At 46.4% G+C, this 15694-nt stretch overlaps 1 protein-coding gene across 2 annotated transcripts in view; it reads right to left on the bottom strand.

The window, feature by feature from the left end:
- ARHGAP39 (Rho GTPase activating protein 39) overlaps positions 1-15694 on the bottom strand; it is a 1402702-nt gene that overhangs the window by 632052 nt on the left and 754956 nt on the right. For both annotated transcript variants that reach the window (XM_069621770.1, XM_069621771.1), the window contains exon 3: positions 6644-8048. In XM_069621770.1, coding sequence (XP_069477871.1) covers positions 6644-8048 — 1405 coding nt within the window. The remainder of the gene's footprint in view (positions 1-6643; positions 8049-15694) is intronic.

Here is a 15694-nt window from a genome sequence, read left to right as displayed (position 1 = left end):
CCTTCTTTGCCCCCTCAACAGATCTGGTGTCGCCGTAAGAGCGGGAACGGTGAGAAACAACCTTCACCGATAAGGCCTTGCCAGGCCTCTCAGAAATGCTGGTAGCTTTAGCCTCTGTACAAGGGACCTCGGACTCAGGTCCAGTAACAGCCTTATTAGCGCGGGCCTCCAACATCCGTTCAGTAACACCAAGCCCAACCAAGGCCTCGGGGTGCACCCCAGTCTTATTTTTGAGGGAAGCCGATAGAGAGGCCTCAGAGCGAGCTCCGGTACCCCACGACTCAGTAGAACTGAGCCTACAAGCCGCCCCCACAGGAGGGGCCTCGGAGCGTGCTCTGAGAAAACTCCAGTACAATTATTAGGCCCAACGGGCACCTCAGGGCAATCCCCGGTGACAGAGCGATCAACGCCCCTCCCGGCCCAGGAGGAACCCAGGAAGGTATACCCCGGCCGGGGTGCTCTGAAAAGTAAAGAACTTAGCGGGCGTTTCTTCTTTTCGTCGATGAACGCCTGAAAATGTGAAGGAGTCGTCTGTCGGAATACCTTCTCCCACCGCTCCAACTGACGAAGTGCCCGGACCGAAAGGGAGTCGCAGTAAAAACAGGAGTCCCAACGGTGATCCGGACAAACACTCTAATCAAAGAGGTTGGGGATCCGCCCTCGCGAAGCGTCGGTGACACGATGAACAATCTGGAAAGTCTAGTTTGAACGACAGACAGACTAGTACACGATCGCTACGAGAGCCAGAGAGGAAAAAGGGAAGAAAATCTTCCACGGATGCAAGTGCATCCAGTCCCGAACGAGCGGAGAAAAGGACTGATGGGCGATGCGTGGGGCGGAGCCAAGGTGGGCGGGGCTACGGCCGCATGCCTGGCCCCACGCAAGAAAGAGAGGAAGGACACATTTTTGGAAAACATTTTGGATGCTTTTTACAAAGTGCTCCGGTCCCGTCCCACAGGACGGAGAGATGTCCCATAAGTATGGAGGAAAGGAAAGGGGACGGGACGTAGGAGTATGAGGAAATATGGGGGAACACCAACCCTTGTTCCTCTCTGCTACAGGTACATGTTCTATTGCACCTTTTTGTAGCAGGGTTAAAACGTCCTGCAACAGGAGCGGGTCTGGATTTTTGGTAGAGTTGTATTCCGGTGGGTGATTCTGAGGTTACTTTGGAAAGGGAAGGCAGTAACCTTGGAATAGTGTTTCCAGTGCCCAAGCATCTGAAGTAATGCCCCGACATTCTTTCAGATGCTGTGAGATCCTGCCTCCCACTCTGGTCTTGTGGGTCAAAACCTCAGAGTGGTTTTGCAGCAGCTCCAGCAGCGGCTGAAGGGACACATGCCGCTGCTGAGGCAGATCTTGCACCTTTTCCTCGCCCCCGAGGAAATTTCCTTTGTCCTCTGTGACTGGCCTGTCCCCTTCCTCTCCCAAATGAGTAAAAACGAAAGGGACGACCCCTCCAGGAAGATGAGCCTGTGTAGGGGCGTTGTTGAGGCTGTCTTATAGCAGCACTGAATGATTTTGCTGTTGCCTTGGAGGTCTGCAGCCTTTCTAAACTTTCATCTGCTTTGCTGCCAAACAACCTTGAGCCTTCAAATGGCATATTAAGAAGTCTAGATTGAACATCTGGTGCAAGACTTGACTTCCTTAGCCACGCAAATCTGCGTAGCACTGCGCTAGATGCCATGGACCTGCTGATACTGTCAGCTGTGTCCAAACCTTCTTGAAGGCATTCCGCCGAAGCCTCCTTGCCATCCTTTATTATGGATAGGAAACCATCAGGTTCCTCTTCTTCTGGGATTTGTTGAGCTGCCGCTGACATGCAGTCCCACAGAGTATATGTGAATCTCGCCAGAGTGCAAGATACATTTGTGGATTTTAGAGCCATGCTCCCTGATGTAAAAACCTTTTAGACCATGCATCAATCTTTTTGTCATCCATATCAGGGGGAATTGTAGGGTATGCAGCATTTTCTCTTGATATGGCTGCTTGAACTACCAGGCTTTCAGGAGATGGATGCTTACTCAAGTACTCTGGATCAGAATTACAGGGTCTATATTTTGCCATATATTTTTCATTTACTGCTGGAATGGATTCAGGTTTGTCCCAAGCAGCATTTACTCTCCTTTGCAGGGCAATATGAAAGGGAAGTATGGGGTCTGGCTGAGGTCCTCCAGATAGGATATCCGTCATGTCATCATCCTGGTATACAGGTGAGTTTCTACCCCATCCCATAAATTCTGTAACTTTATTCATAAGTTTTCTATAACCCAAATCAGCATGCTCTGCTGGATCGGGTTTTTTAAACTCATATTCAGGTGACGTATCTAGTCCACTTGCAGATTGTAAACATTCATAAAGCTATTGCATTTTTGATTGAGTATTAATTAATTCCTCAGGGACTTCTCTTGTACCATATTTTACCCCTGCCGATGAAACTTCAGGTTCATCTTCTTCATCCTCCTCATTTCCTGAAGACATTTCTCCCTATTTGGAAATAATCATGCATGATTTCTGGGTGAAATACTTTCTCAGGTATAGGTTTTAATATTGGTGTTGATTTCACCCCTGTAATTGGTGTCGACGTCGACAGAAGCATTGATGGCGTCGATGTTGTGGCTATTACCTTCGATGTTGTCAAGGTATTCTTCGATGATTTCGAAGGCGCTACGAATGTCGTCAAAGGAGTCTTCGAGACAATCGACGACGTCGAAGGAGTCTTCAAAGTCATCAATAGCATACTCGACGTAACTTTTTTCAGTCGGGTCGTCGACCCCTTATACTCGACAGCCTTCGATGGAGGCTGCGAAGATGTTTTCGTCGAGGCTTTCAATGACGTATCGAAGTCTAAGGTCCTTTTCTTAAGGTCTGCATCCTGTTTATGCACTGGAAGGCTTTTCTTTTTAGGTGTTTGGGAAGAATCCCTAGAAGACACCCTTGACAATTTCTTGTCGGATTTCCTAGTCTTAGACCTTCCCCTGTCACTTTCTTTGTGCGTAGAGGCATGGTCTTCATCAGACATTTTTGAGGGGGTCTGGGCCGCATTCTCAAAAATTATCATCATCGATGCTCTAAATGCTTCCCACTTTTTAAGGGAGTCATGCTTTGTTGAACACGTAATAACTTCCTCCGATGTAGTAGAGGAAGAGGAAGAGAGAGAGGGAGACCGGTGTCGTCTTTTCTTCGCTTTTTGGACGAAGAAGAGGACTTTCTTGATCTACTCTTCGATCTGGATTTTTTATGGCGTTTCGCGGAAGACTCAGCCGAGTCTTTCTTCCCTTTCAAAGAAAATTTTGAGGTTTCCTCCCCCACCGCCAGTTTACCTCTTCTTTCTTTCAAGGCCTTATGGGTCATTGACTGACAAGAACCGCAGTCGTCGATTCGATGGTCGGAAACCGAGGCACCAGAGGCAATTAAGATGAGGGTCGGTCAACGACATTTTTCTCCCACACCTTTGGCATTTCTTAAAACCCGCTTTCGGTGTGGACGGGTTCGAAGAAGACGACATAATTAGTTATAACTGAAGCGCCGTTTATCTCGATCCGAAGCGAAGATAACAGAAAAACACAGAAAAACGGAACTGAGGCCAACGGGCGCGCTCAAGGCTTTTATACAACAGATGACGTCGGTGCATGACGTATGCTGCAGAGGGACATCGATGCCATCGCCTCGAGTGGAGCGCCCTCTGCTGGAGAGAGGAAACATTTTCTGAAGCGGAACTGAAGGTAAGGATATATATCTAAGATGAGGAATACGTGGGAGGACACAATCCATTCAAAGATGGGTTTATTCTATTGCGTATGGATTCCATTGAAATGTGTTGCAAGGCATATATGGAGAGTAGGACAACGATTACACCATGTACTATGGATTCCATTGAAATGTGTTGCAAGGCATGGATGGAGAATAGGGCAATGATTACACAATGTACTATGGATTCCATTGAAATGTGTTGCAAGGCATAGATGGAGAATAGGGCAATGATTACACCATGTACTATGGATTCCACTGAAATGTGTTGTAAGGATTAGATGGAGAATAGGGCAATGATTACACCATGTACTATGGATTCCACTGAAATGTGTGAATGTGTTGCAAGGCATATATCATAGGACAATGATTACACTATGTATTATGGATTCCATTGAAATGTGTTGCAAGGCATAGATGGAGAATAGGACAATGATTACACTGTGTACTATTGGGATACTTGAGGATAGTTGGCTTGCAATAAGACTTCACAGTTCTGGCAGCACACAGGCAGTTATCACGCGCTTTACCAGCAACACCTTGAAAAATCCTTTGCACACACAGAGCCATCAAGGTCTTCTAGTTATCCTCTTATGTCAATGTTTCAGGTCATGTGAATTCTGCATATTTTCCCCTATGCCCCCTTCCTTCAAAATCTCCCCTTCTGTGCAAATATCTCAGCAGCCAAGCATGCTCGCTTGGGAAACAGGTTTTATATGAATTTTCACAGAAGGGTTCTCTGAAATTCTTAGAAAGCCAGCAGTGTGGGTTCATCCACACAGCAGCAACCAAACCTGTCTTCCCATATGTGAATAATTCACAGTAACATGCACATCTCATTAGAAACCATACACTATAAAGTGCCTGTGGCAGGAATGACCCTGGAAACTCTGCGCTTTAAATAGCCACCTCTGCCAATGCCTACCGCATGCGGAAGGATGGCTGAATGCACCAAGACAAAATTGCTAATGCTAGCAGAACTGAAATGACGTGTTGTCATAACACTGGCCATTGCATGCTCCGTGCGCAGCCGCATTTATAGTCTTACCACGTGCCTGCAATGTAATGTGAAGAACTACACCTGATCGGCCTATGAACTGCCCACGGTGGCAACAGTTCGAGTTTAACGCGTGAATGAAATATGTTACCCATGTATATTTAAACATCTCAATCTTTATTCGTCTTCAAGAAACAGGTTTAGACACTTCTCTTTAATCCTGGAATAGACTTTCCTGTGGCCTTTCTCCTCTGTCTTTCATGCAGCGCTCGAAGGTCTATGGGCGTGCAGTGTCCTACAAGAACTGAAATAAATAAATAAACATGGCCCGGGAAGGGCAAGACCTGGCAGTGGAGGCCACAGAGAGAGCCCTAAAACTGAGGCCATGGCACTCTGTGGATTCTAATGTGGGGGTGAACAGATGGTCCCCGACCCAACACACATCCCACCATAGGTTTCTCAGCGATGTAAGAAACCAGATTGGAAACCTAGGTGACATTTAAAAAAAATGTTTCTGTATCCTGCGTGGCCGGACCAGAAGCAGGATTCTCAAGCATGATGGCAGTCAGTGTAGATGTAAAAGCCTAACGTTACTCCACAGCAGCAGCGACAAGTATTGAATGACCGCAAGTACCTGCAGACCTGGCGTGCACCCATCAGGAAGGCAAATGTACGCAGAGTTAGTAAACCTTGGCATTCTCACTGCCAAGGAGGGTTGCACAGTTCAACACTATATTTAGTATTTAATTTGTCTTTTTATAGTATTCGAAGACTATAGCGTGCGTGTGTGTGTGTTGTCATCTAAATCTTAGCTTATAATGGGAACCATACAAATGTGTTAGGGTTCTGCTCCTCAGTCAGATCATTTCAGATATTTTCGGTAGAACCCCCGAAAGTTAAACCACTGTAGGGAAGACTCTGCCCGCCCACCTCTGTTCCTCAAAACTCCTCTGCATGCAGCATTGACCAGACCTTGCCGGCCAATGGCCAGCTAGATTCAGAAGTATGGCACAGTATTCTAAGCCGTATACAAAATAAAGACTATTGAGTGTACTGAATGCTAGTCAATTATTAAAGAGAATACAAAAAAAATAGCTTCTAGTCTTTTAGTCTTCATTTAGTATTGAATGGCACATTATCACTATTGACCACTACTGAAAAGACAAAGACCAAGGTGAAAAGAAGAGCGTCCATTTTGATGAGCGTTCTCAGAGATGGCAGCTCACTTGATATTTGCCATCCAAGATGCACCCAACACACCTGGCCTGGGGCAGGTCTACGGTTATCACATGAGATGCCCATCATGGCTAGGACCATCAAGCAGGTCTCAGATGTTCATGTATGTGCATAACCACAGAAGCCAAATTATGAATTGCTGGTTTTTGATGTAACAAAGAATTCCATACGACCAAGACCTTCCGAAATCTAGCTGGCCATTGGCCGGAAAGGACTGGCCACTGCTGCATGCAGTGGAGTTTTGAGAAACAGAGGTGGGCGGGCAGAGTTGGCCCTACAGTGGTTTAGCTTTCGGGGGTTCTACCGAAAACATCTGAAATGCTCTGATTGAGGAGAAGAACCCCAACACATTGGTATGGTTCCCATTTTCAGCCAAGATGTGGATGCCAACACAAAACACAGACACACCCACTAATAAGCCTGCAGAAGCAATAAGCCTGATAAGACTGAACGTTAATTAGCCACTTCATTGGGCCGAGAACGCTCTAAAACACAGTTGAATACCTCTGGAAAAGATATGCAGTCACCTGAAATATTGAGAGAATTAGCATACAACGTTTTCTAAATGTGGGCTAATACATCAGTCTTGAGAGTGTAATGACATTCAAAGTGCCACTATGCGCCCTCCGATTGAAGGAAAGAGGACGCATCGCCCATTACCTGAGATGGATGCAGATAGGGTTCCGGAGACGCCAGGTTGGTCTGGACCGAGACACTTTTTTCCAGCAGGATCTGTGGGAACCCCAGCTTTTCGAAGGTGTTTCTTTTCCAGTGTTTACTGTCCTGCTGCGCCAGGGCCTCATCCTCACTGAATGCCCTCTGAACAGGGCCGGGCATTGGCAGTGGCACAGCCCCATCGCTTTCGTACCCAGAACCATCCTTTTGTGAGTCCCAACTGCTCCTCTGCTTCATGTGGTAGTGGGCTTGCTGGGCTTCCCATGCCAGTCTGGCCTGGGCTAGGAAAGGCTCTGGAAATCCCCGTGGCATATCGGCCTCAGATGATCTGCTCTCTGTCCGACTCATCTGGGGCCTTGCGGGTATGGGCATAGGGCGCTCTTCATTCATGAGTTGTTCACCCATTAGTTCTCGTTCCCCGGAACCTTCAGACGATGTGGTGTTGGGTTCCAGAGACAAGGAAGGCTTCCGGTTTTTCCTTTTCCGGGAATTAGGTGAGTAACCAGTAGATGACATGGTGTCTTGTTGACTTGACCATGACATGGAATCCTCTCCATGGAAGATATGACTCAGGGGTTGACTATGTCGAATGTCCGATCCCTCCATGCTGCTGTAATCTCCCGATTTAACTTCCAGGCGCTGATCCCTCACCAAAGATGGACAGTGTTGCAATGAGTATGACCCTCCGATGGTGTTGGGTGTATATTTGTGTCGTAGGCCCGTTTTTAATTTCGGGCTGGATCCGGACTGCTCCACATACACCAATTGCCGGACATACTCCTTGCCCGCTGGACTGTACTCAAGGCTCATAAACCTGTCGGGGCATTTCTGTTTGGTCAAAACCAATTGCTGGTATGGCGAGTTAGAGCCTTGCTTGGGGGAGGGAAGATAGGTGTGCGGCTTGCGAATGGGTGACTTTTGTGGCGACCCTGCCCTATAATTCCCGCTGCCATCGTAGTGCATGTCCATGGGAGGTTCATCGTAAATGGGGGCCTGGTACTCCATGGGGGGCTCCTCATAAAGCGGAGGCTCGTAGGCATAGCGTGGGGAGGACGGCTGGGACTCACTGGAGTGTTTTCTGTGTTGGGACTGGAGGGAGCAGAAGGACTCCCCTCGGCCAAGAAGAGGGGAACAGCCGCTGCCATGGTCTGATCTCTTAAGGAATGGAGACTGCTTCCTATCGGGGAAGAAGACCGAGTTGTCATTATCCACAGCAAACGTCTGTAGGATGGGAGACTGCTGTCCCCCCGAGGATCTCCGGGGGCGCCCCGATTGTTGGCTGTCGAGGGTGTACCCATTTCCCTGATGCATGAGAAAGCTTGGCTCCCGGTCGGTAACTTTGATCAGCATGCGCTCCTTGGTACCCGAGTTCCATCGTAGAGATGATGTCCTATAAAGAGAAAAGACAAGGAGATGGTTAGGGGTCATGCCATTACACGCTGAGGGTTATCTTTCTTTTATCTGCTTCCCATATTTGAATAACAGTTAACACATGCCAAGTAAGGAAGCATTAGACACTATCTGGATACATTGTTCAGCTTTCTGCAACCTGATGTGCTTTATAAACCTATGGGAATGTCAGCAGCAATGGGATTTAATTGGCTATAAGACTACAAAGAGCAGTAGCAGTGATATCCTTTTCCTTGTGCGGTCATATCCTCCCCGGCTCAGCAGCAGGCAGTCACACAAAGCTACATATACATGTTCTACAGGCTTGCAGAATGTTGAAAGTTCGCAAGTGCTCACATTCAAAGATGACTTTAAAAAACAAGCTGGAAAAGCAGATTTATATGTTTCTGTTGTCCTTCTCATGCTGTCGGAACAAGGGGTTTGATACCCCGAGCATCTTTTTTCAACTGGGAGTCAATTGGCGGGAATAAACCTCACAACTACACTTTCTTTCCAGCTTTTCAACAATTTTTATGAATTCAATTCTTCTGCAAACCACATAAAATGTACAATTTAATTTCCTAGGAGAAAAATGTATTGCAGCAGTAACAGAGCTTCAGACAAAAATAGAGATGGGGCTCCAGCAATGAAAGAACGATTTTGTTTCCAATTTAATAAGAACATTTTGAAAATAAAATTCAAAAGAAGTCATAAAAGCCACAACACCCTCAAAGTAAGTGTACGAAACCAACCATTATTTTTAAAAAAATATTCTCTCCCTAAACAGTGGAATGGGTCATAATTTTCTTTACGTAAAAGTAAATATCAAGGCTTCCCTTTTAAAGGTCTTCATGCAGGCTTCTAAGCACCCCTAGTTGGCCACTTAAGAAACAGCGCAAACGGAGAGCCGTTGATTCGTGGAGGATGGAGCAGTGAACCCAGTGGGCAAACAAGACTAGGACCCGGTTAGTGTTCTATAAAGCACTGATGCACGCTAGCTACCAATCCAGGGGGTCAACCACCAAACATGTCACAGGAAGACCACTCAGTGACAAATTGGTCAAGTTAGTTCATCGCACAGAAAATCTGAAACATTTCTCATGCAGGAATCTCGTATATATTTCACATAGAAAAAAGATCAATTTAAACAACGATACATGTGGCTTCTGCTGGGGTTATGGTCACATAAATAGGCTCTAGAGCCTGTTCAATAGGGATAAACTTTAGAAAACCCAATAAAACATTAAGCTACAGTTCTATGTATATGGTCGTTAGGAATAAATCCTTGATTCTAAAATAAGAGGTTGAAGTCAAGTACTGATTAATTACCCACCAAAAAGAATGAAAGGTACATGTATTGTTGTAGCGTATTTATTTTGGAACAAGCTTGATCAAACCAATAGGTCTGGCTTTGCAAATGCAGAGGGAATACGATTTGTTTTATCCTGCGGGGGCTTTACAAAAAACGAAACAAAAAAGTTCGTACCCACTACATTTTCAAAGTCAGACCTTTTGGCTTTTCCAATACTTGTTGTAATGGCGGCCATGATGGATTGGGTGCATCTTAAAGGTTTATGTAGAAGGATCCCGATCCGTCATGACCACTTTCTTAAAACAAACACTGGTATTCATACATATTTGTAATATTAACAATACAAATACCAAACATAATGTAATGCGGCAACAAATCAGTTTAACAACCATGGAAACAAAACAAGCTCTTAAAAGCAACGTTCAACAACTCTGTCCCCAACTTAAACTAGTTTCACGCAGTACAACAAAATTGCTCCCACTCTAAGAAGGCTTTCACCACAATGCTGCTCTTCTGCTTGATGCGGCAGATGATGGACACGGGGAACACTTTAATATGCATCCTGAAGATCTGACAGAGAGCAAAAGGCCCGTCTCTCTAGCCAGACCTAAAAGAAGATACGAAAGACAAGAGATATTAAGTGGAGGTGATGGGGTTTAAGATACTAGCTAATCTCTTGCAGTGGTGAATGTTGAGATGACGAGGTTTAAGATACCATCTAGTCTCGTGCAGTGGTGAATGTTGAGATGAAGAGGTTTAAGATACCAGCTAGTCTCATGCACTGGTGAATGTTGAGATGAAGAGGTTTAAGATACCATCTAGTCTCATGCACTGGTGAATGTTTAGATGAAAAGGTTTAAGATACCAGCTAGTCTCGTGCATGCACTGGTGAATGTTGAGATGAAGAGGTTTAAGATACCAGCTAGTCTCGTGCACTGGTGAATGTTGAGATGAAGAGGGTTAAGATACCAGCTAGTCTCGCGCACTGGTGAATGTTGAGATGAAGAGGGTAAGATACCAGCTAGTCTCATGCACTGGCGAATGTTGGATATAAGAGGTTTAAGATACCAGAGATGAAGAGGTTTAAGATACCAGCTAGTCTCATGCACTGGCGAATGTTGGATATAAGAGGTTTAAGATACCAGAGATGAAGAGGTTTAAGATACAAGCTAGACTCGTGCACTGGCGAATGTTAGAATTAAGAGGTTTAAGATACCAGCATGCACTGGCGAATGTTGGATATAAGAGGTTTAAGATACCAGAGATGAAGAGGTTTAAGATACCAGCTAGTCTCATGCACTGGCGAATGTTGGATATAAGAGGTTTAAGATACCAGAGATGAAGAGGTTTAAGATACAAGCTAGACTCGTGCACTGGCGAATGTTAGAATTAAGAGGTTTAAGATACCAGCATGCACTGGTGAATGTTGAGATGAAGAGGTTTAAGATGCCAGCCAGTCTCATTAACTGGTGAATGTTGAGATGAAGAGGTTTAAGATACCAGCTAGTCTCATTAATGGGTGAATGTTGAGATGAAGAGTTTTACGATACCAGCTAGTCTCTTGAACTGGTAAAAGTTATTGGTTCTTGTGAATCACTGAGAAAAGAGACACTCGTTCAACCAATGCACAGTGGGAGTTGTACATTTCATGTATCAGAACAGCAACATTTTTCCACTGAAGAGTCTCCAGCAATCTCCCCATCTAAGGTCCCGCAGGACCCTCAGATGGAAGTAGAGAAGGTTCCTCTTTCCAGCACCATCTCCCGGTCTTAACCCTGATCTGACCCTAAGTGCCCCTTGTCCAGTGATGCATGGAGTCACAGGAAGACTGTTGCCCAAGCTGACTGGTAACAGTGAGATTCATGATGTGACATCACCCTACTGAATGCCTAGGAATTGCAGCTTTAGCTTGGTAACAAATGGCAACTCAATGGCGCTTACATTTGTGACACGGCAAGTATTGCTGAATACTTACCATAGAAAGCAGCTACCTTTCATCCATAGCAAAGACCTGCTAGACCTTCTAAACAGCCCGTCAACCAGTAGACAGCAATATGAATATGTGGCAGAAAAGAAGACGTGTTACCATCAAAACACTCCTGGTGGATGAAGGCTACCAAATGAAGTGAAAATATGCTCAAGAATTCAAAATCAAAATAGTAAATGTAGCAATATATAGCATAGGCATACCCATGATGGCACAAACGATGCGTATACGTTAACCAAATCCCCACTGACTTGGGAAGTGCCTGCCCCTTTATACAAATGAATCCAAAGGTTTATGAAAGTTATCGGGAGGCAAGCTGAATTGCAATAAAGTGGACAATTAACTAAGTACAGAGTTTAAATGACGACCAGAGAATGGGAAAACAGGACAAACCATTGCAACTGAAAACCCCCAGGTAACCACATACTTGAAGAACTCCCTTGCAGCCCAGGCACTTTACTGTTTGCTTGCAGGACACAATCTATTGGATTCTCAGAAGGTGGGCAGCTAATAGCAATGGAGTCCGGCTCAGTGCTCAAGGCACTATGCTCGGGGTCAGGACCAAACTCGTACGAATAAGTTGGGGCTCCCAATGTCAAGGGACAAAATAGGACATTACAGAGGTTCCAGAAACTCTACATGTTTCTATTGTCTGGAAGGTAGGAACATGTTTATAGACAGATGTGCAGAGGACTGCCGTGGGGGGGGTTGGGGGGTGGGTCTCAGGCTTTAAGGTAGAGGCACAAAATCTGAGGACACAAAACCTGTACTCCAGACTTCCCCACTCCCTTCCACCAGCCTCTTAAACATGCGGTCAAGGGGCATGGATTGGCAACTGTTTATACTTCTTATGGTATCAAAAAAGTCTTCATGTTTTGATTGTGCTGAAAACCCTCAAACTGTCCAGTGAGACACAATTTTACATCCCGATTTCGGTCCATGCCAACAAAGACAGCATGTGCACAGAAGATCCTGGGAGAAACAGGCTAAGGTATTGTATAAGCTCTCTGAACCACCAATGGAAACCTTGGCTCACAAAATGTAGGCCTGTCAATTTGCACACATAGAAAATAGTCCCATGAGAGATTGCACTGGTGCGGCAGCCAGGAGGATATGCTGGGAACGATCCAAGATTAGGCCAAGATTGACACCTAGGACTGATTCTCTATAAAGTGGCCAGAGCCAGCCATGGTAACTGGCTGTCCAGGTGTCGCCCCTACTTGGCCAATTTTTGGGGCGAGTATGGCACCCTCGAGAGAGACACAATTTCACATAATGTTATGTTGTATTATCTAGTATTGGTAAGACTAAGAATCACTCAAGGGTGAATATTAAATATATCTTTGGATTTATCCTCCTCGTCTATTAAGACAAAGACAAATATGATAGAGAGCATTCCTACCGAGACTAAGAGACCGTACGGGGAAGGAATGGGTAAACATGAAGAGACCCTGCAAGCATCAACATAGCATTTGACAGTAGCTCACCAGGCTCTGGGATTGATCAATGGGGTTATTGAAAACCTACAACTTGGAATAATCTTACAAGTAACTTTGTTTTCTAACAATGCTTCTATTACTTCTGGCAGCCTCTTCCAACTGCTAGATGACCCACCAGCCTTTCATTTCTTAGTTCTCACTGCTTGGTTTCACGATGCTAGTCCTGAACTTCAAGATGCAGCGGTCCCTGATCCCCATTAAAAAATGATCGTGCAGAGGGCCACCAGGGGGCGCAGAGACAACCATGCTCTCTGCGTGAGCACGTTCATGCCACCCTGAAAGAAGGATTGAGCCCCCGCTTTCTGGGACCCCGTGACAACATAGTCAGATCCTGTTGTCAGAATACCCCCCTGCACTCTGGGGAAAATCTCAGAGAAAATCGGACTAATATAACCTCGGAAACAGAAGAAAGAAGCGAACGCCCCCGGGCCCTGGCTAAACCGAAAGCAAATCGCACGCAGGGAGACGCTCTGGCCCCGAGGGAGAACCCCCATGCGCAGCGGCTGCTCGCTCCGAAAACTGAGGATCCATTACTCAGTGAGACACAAGGACACAGGGAAAAACAGACGAGGACCTGGGCGCCCAGTCACGAGAGGTAGAGGCTCGACGTAAAAGCCTCTCAGTGTGCAACTACTCAAACGACGGCCTGCGCGCCCGGCCTGCTCCCTGAGCGCCGCTGGTCATTCTTCGCACTCAAGCTCCCAGAAGGACATTCCACTAAGAAGGACGCAACAAATGACATTCCCGAGACCCCAACCGCACGGAGACCCAGCACTTTCGACACGGCTGGCTGCCTGTTTGCCTGCACGCACCTTATCTCCCACAGGCCTGGCACCGGTCTTGCGGAGGCCCCCCCCCGTGGAGCATGAACTGGGCCCGATCAGTGCAGAGGCCACGGTACCGGTAAGCGCCGGAGCACGGACAGGTAAACCCTGATCCCCGCCTTATCTCATGCCCTCCGGTCGTGAGCAGTAACAACCGAAACCCACAAAGCCTTCCGTATTATGCCACGACAGATGATTGGAAGAAGGCCCGGATCCCCGACGCCTACACAAATTCTCCCTCCATAAAGTGTTACCAGCGAAGAGAACGCATCAGAACTTAATAAATCAACACGCAGTCCAGCAGCAGAGGACCTCGCCTCCTCGAGACATTCTGAGAGACCGGCTCTGACAAGATAAGGAGGTAAGGAACGGTACGGAAAGCAATCAAGTGTACCCATTCCTATTGTTACCCGGCATGCTGCTTACGCTCCTGAGCACCCTCCCCCTCCGCAACAGCGACACATGTGCCTCCGTGCCCCCCTCTCCAGATGGTAATGTGAGCCACTCCTCATCCAACAAGGGGTCGTGGCCCCAAAGAGCCCCAGGAAAGCACACAGACGCCCCTCCACAACTAAAAGGAGGCGACCACGCCATACACGGAAACCTGAACAGCAACCATTGCTGGTCCCATCTGTTACGGGGGACCAGCGAAGACCCCACGAGGTTCAAGCAATACTAAGGTCTGGCGTTTTGGGCCTCCTTAACAACAGCACCCACACAAATGTACTGTACCGGGCAGTCAATCCACATTAATGTGCACTGTTTCCCTAAAACCCCGGAAGGGAAAACTCGCACATCAACACGGAAGACACGGCTGAATGTGAGTGCCCAGAGTGAGATAAGAATCTCACCTGTAACGATTTAAACAAAATTCTGTTCCAGAACCCAGGCCCTGAAACCATTACCAACAAACCTGAAAATTGAACTGGGCCCCACAACGCATATATTACCTACCCCACATCATCATCAGAGGGCTATATGAACATCAGATACAAATTAGCGCTCTTTGCCTACATCCCCACCTCTCTTATATCCACTGAACCCAAGATGGCGAACAGCATTATCACAGGCAATGAGCTCGCCGCAGCAACAAAAGGAGACATTGCAGCCCTGTTGGGAGAAATTAAAAATTTAGGCACCAACATAGGAAGCAAAATAGATAGAATCACCCAAAGACTAGACAGTATGGAGGACAGACTCTAAGGAGTCGAAAACAACCAGGCCTCCATTGACACACTGGAGGCGCAGCTCGACCAAGGAATGACAGAGTTGGAACACCGAGAAGAAGAGTTCAAACTTAAACTCGATGATCTGGAAAACAGAGAAAGACGAAACATACACATTTTCGGAATCCCGGAAAGAGAAGGAGAAACCGAAGCTGATTTGAAGGAAACACTCCACAATATTATTAAACTCCTAACGATGGATGATGAGGTGGATAAACCAATAACAGAGCGAATCCACAGAGCTGGTGGACCCTCAGGAGGACCACGATCAGTACTTGACCGATTTCATCACTTCCGAAACAAAGCTCAAATTCTTGAGAAAGCCAGAAAGAACGAGACGATTAGACTAGAAGGAGCCCAAATTACAATATATCAGGACTTATCCTCTTTGACACTAGCCCTCAGGAAGATGTGTGGTCCCCTCACAAGGAAACTCAAGGAGAAAAATGTCCGATATAGGTGGGGCTACACCTTCTCGCTCACATTCGAATATGAAGGAACCAGATTCAGGCTGAGATCCAAAAAAGAAATAAAGTCATGCATATCCGACCTTCTCGGCCCCCAGGAAGAAGATGCCAACCGGAAGGGGTCGCAAAGAGAAGAACGAGACTGGCGTGTCCAAGGATCCCGGAGAAAGAAAGTGAAGGGGTCGCGAAAATATTGCAGAGGTAACCTTTCCCCAGAGGGGGATAACTGAAGCTCAGTGATACCGGTAAAACAAATCTGAATAATTATGTAAATGGTGTATCAGGAAGACAGTAGCATCTACACAATCCCATGACCCTAATGAAGAAAATTA

This window comes from Ambystoma mexicanum, chromosome 5q (genome assembly GCF_040938575.1).
Source record: "Ambystoma mexicanum isolate Mex_15411 chromosome 5q, UKY_AmexF1_1, whole genome shotgun sequence".
In the NCBI taxonomy this organism is placed as follows: Eukaryota; Metazoa; Chordata; class Amphibia; order Caudata; family Ambystomatidae; genus Ambystoma; species Ambystoma mexicanum.
This window is presented reverse-complemented; position numbering and strand designations above follow the sequence as displayed.